General features: G+C 52.0%; 1 protein-coding gene across 3 annotated transcripts; it reads left to right on the plus strand.

The window, feature by feature from the left end:
• On the plus strand, window positions 1-1,723 carry s100s (S100 calcium binding protein S). Of its 3 annotated transcripts, none has more exons than XM_024298495.2 (4): window positions 1-73; window positions 546-592; window positions 821-974; window positions 1,104-1,723. In XM_024298495.2, the coding sequence occupies exons 2-4, from the start codon at window positions 579-581 to the stop codon at window positions 1,272-1,274; spliced, it is 339 nt and encodes a 112-aa protein (XP_024154263.1). In that variant the 5' UTR covers window positions 1-73; window positions 546-578; the 3' UTR covers window positions 1,275-1,723. The 3 variants fall into 3 exon arrangements, with proteins under 3 accessions (XP_024154263.1, XP_024154264.1, XP_036070269.1); XM_036214376.1 differs by lacking the exon at window positions 1-73 and adding an exon at window positions 87-444; XM_024298496.2 differs by lacking the exon at window positions 546-592.
• The last annotated feature ends 771 nt before the right edge of the window (window positions 1,724-2,494 follow it).

The raw sequence follows: 2,494 nt of genomic DNA on the forward strand, positions 1-2,494 counted from the left end.
CTCCTCATCCGACTCCGTCCGTCCGTCCTCGGCACCTCCTGGAAGACAAAGGAAGCCCTCCGCCCGAACTCAGGTGAGAGCGCACCTGTTCCTCCGGACTTTCTCCTCTTCCTCGGATGAAGGTCTCCTTCGGGAGTTAACGAGGTTAACGAGGAAAACTTTGAGTCTACGAGCATTTCTGAGTGATGCATGAGCAGCACGTCCCGTCAGTGTTGTATTGCTGGTTGGATTTTGTGTTTTGTCCCTCAGTAAGACCCGTAGACCCCCCCCCCTTGTTGTGTGCTGGTTGTGTTTGCCGTGTGTTTGACCCTTTCAGAGCTGTTCCTTCAGTCCTTCAACCTCACGGGTGAGTAGAAGTCTGAATATTGTCCCGTTGAAACCGGATGGCGGCGTGTGCTCGGGTCAGCAGAACCTCAGGTGTCTCCTTTCCCACCTGGCGTTGCCGTGAGTCCTGCATGTCTTCCTGCCGCCGCTGTACCCGTGTGATGCTCTGCTCACATGAACTCCATGATTGTCTCTACTAATCCGTGTCTGTGTGTGTGCAGTCTCTCCAGCAGTCCAGATCAAGACGCTCCACCATGCCGGAAACAATGTGTGTAAGCCCCGCCCCCGAGGCCTTTCCCGCTCTTCCTCCCGCTGTCCTCTCAACCTTGTTTAAGGCAGGGCCAGCGATGGCTGCTGCTCTGACCGCTGCTTCCTTTCATCTACTGTCCTCTTTCTCCTGGAGGCGGCTCCAGCCCAGACCATCATGCAGCCGGGCATGCCGCTGGGGCTGGAGCGGGCACGCCGGGCCGGACTCTAACCTCTGACCTCTCTGCAGAATGTCCAAGGAGCCCAGTTCCAACCTGGAGAGCGCCATGCAGATGCTGATCAAGACCTTCCACAAGTACTCCGGGAAGGAGGGCGACAAGTACACCCTGAGCCGCGGGGAGCTGAAGGAGCTGCTGATAGAGGAGCTGGGGAGTTACCTGGGGGTAAGCGCCGCCATAACCTTGATGCAAACATGAATCGGTGGCGTGCAGGTATGCGCACACACGAGTCCCGACAGGCCCGAGCGGCGGAGAGCGGCAGCATTCTCAGCTCGCCTGTTTCCCCTCCTGCAGAACTCCAAGGACAACGAGGCGGTGGAGAAGGTGATGAACGACCTGGACGCCAACAACGACGGCGAGGTGGACTTCACCGAGTTCATCATCCTGATGGGAGCCCTGACGGTCGCCTGCAACGACTTCTTCCTGGACAAGCCCAAAGAAGACTCGGCAGCCAAGACAGACTGAGGCGGGAACATGGGAAGGACGAAGGAGAGGGAGAACTGTGGTTCCGATGGCCTTCTCATCCCATCCAAACACTCCGAGCACGCAGCAGGGAAGACGTGGCCTCCCGAATCCCGGCAACTGCTTCCCCTCAGCAGCTGCTTTTCATTCCACAGCTAATCCGGACCGAGCTGAACTTTTCCCAAACCCACTCCGTGACTCTCCTCACACAACAGGGAACATTTCCACATCTTTCATCTCACATCCTGCAGATCTGAGCGTTTGTTTGGTTTAGAAGGGCTGTGGCACAGAGGGCGCCGTCTTTCCCGTCAAGTCGATGTGTGATCATGTATGACATGAATATGATCTGTATGTGTTCAGTGATTGAAAAATAGGAGATGTTGCACCTATTTTGTAATCTTTCCCTAAAGGATCGCTGCTTTAAAATATTAAACATGGCATTTAACCAACAATGACATGGCGTCTCTTGGTTTCACATGCAACCGCCGCACAAAAACATGTCTGGAATTACACCCTTTGTTGCTAGGCAACCGCCTTCCTTCACTCCCACTCTGCCTTCAGTCTGTCTGTTTAAAATCCACCGAGTGCCGAGGTCAACAAGTCATGTTATTTACATTCTAGCCCATGATGATCAGTATTGTTCTCATCTGAGGAAAAACTGATTCTTGTTGTGACAGAATGAGTTAAAAAAAAACTTTATTCGTAGCTATCGCAAACAAACAAACAAGTTTCCTGATGATTCAGCACAAAAATTCATCTGATTGAATCTGAGGAAACTGAACCAAAAATGAGGGTTTTCATGTCAACAACATAGATAAAACCTTCTGACTACAACCTGGTTTCCAAAAAATGCAATAAATATCACAAACTTGAGCGAAACGTGTGGAAATGTGGGGCAAAACTTCTATTCTGAGGCGAGTAAAACCCAAACTTTCTCCTGAAACGATGACGGAGGAGCGGAGCATAAAGACGTGGATCTGATCAGCAGGAAATCCTAACAGGATCAGAGAACATCAGCATTAACAGAGCGGCTGGCTGACAGGAGGATGCTGTCAATGTCTGATGCTGGCTTCAGTGAAGCAGATTCACCACTTTAATGATGAACTTCAGAAAAGAAACAGTTCACAATATTTAGCACGAGTTCTGAGGGTCCACACCCCCCCCCCTACACCCCCCTCCCACACCCACGCATGCTCCCACACACTCTAAGGTCCCCACTGTGC

Source organism: Oryzias melastigma, linkage group LG11 (genome assembly GCF_002922805.2).
Source record: "Oryzias melastigma strain HK-1 linkage group LG11, ASM292280v2, whole genome shotgun sequence".
Lineage (NCBI taxonomy): Eukaryota > Metazoa > Chordata > Actinopteri > Beloniformes > Adrianichthyidae > Oryzias > Oryzias melastigma.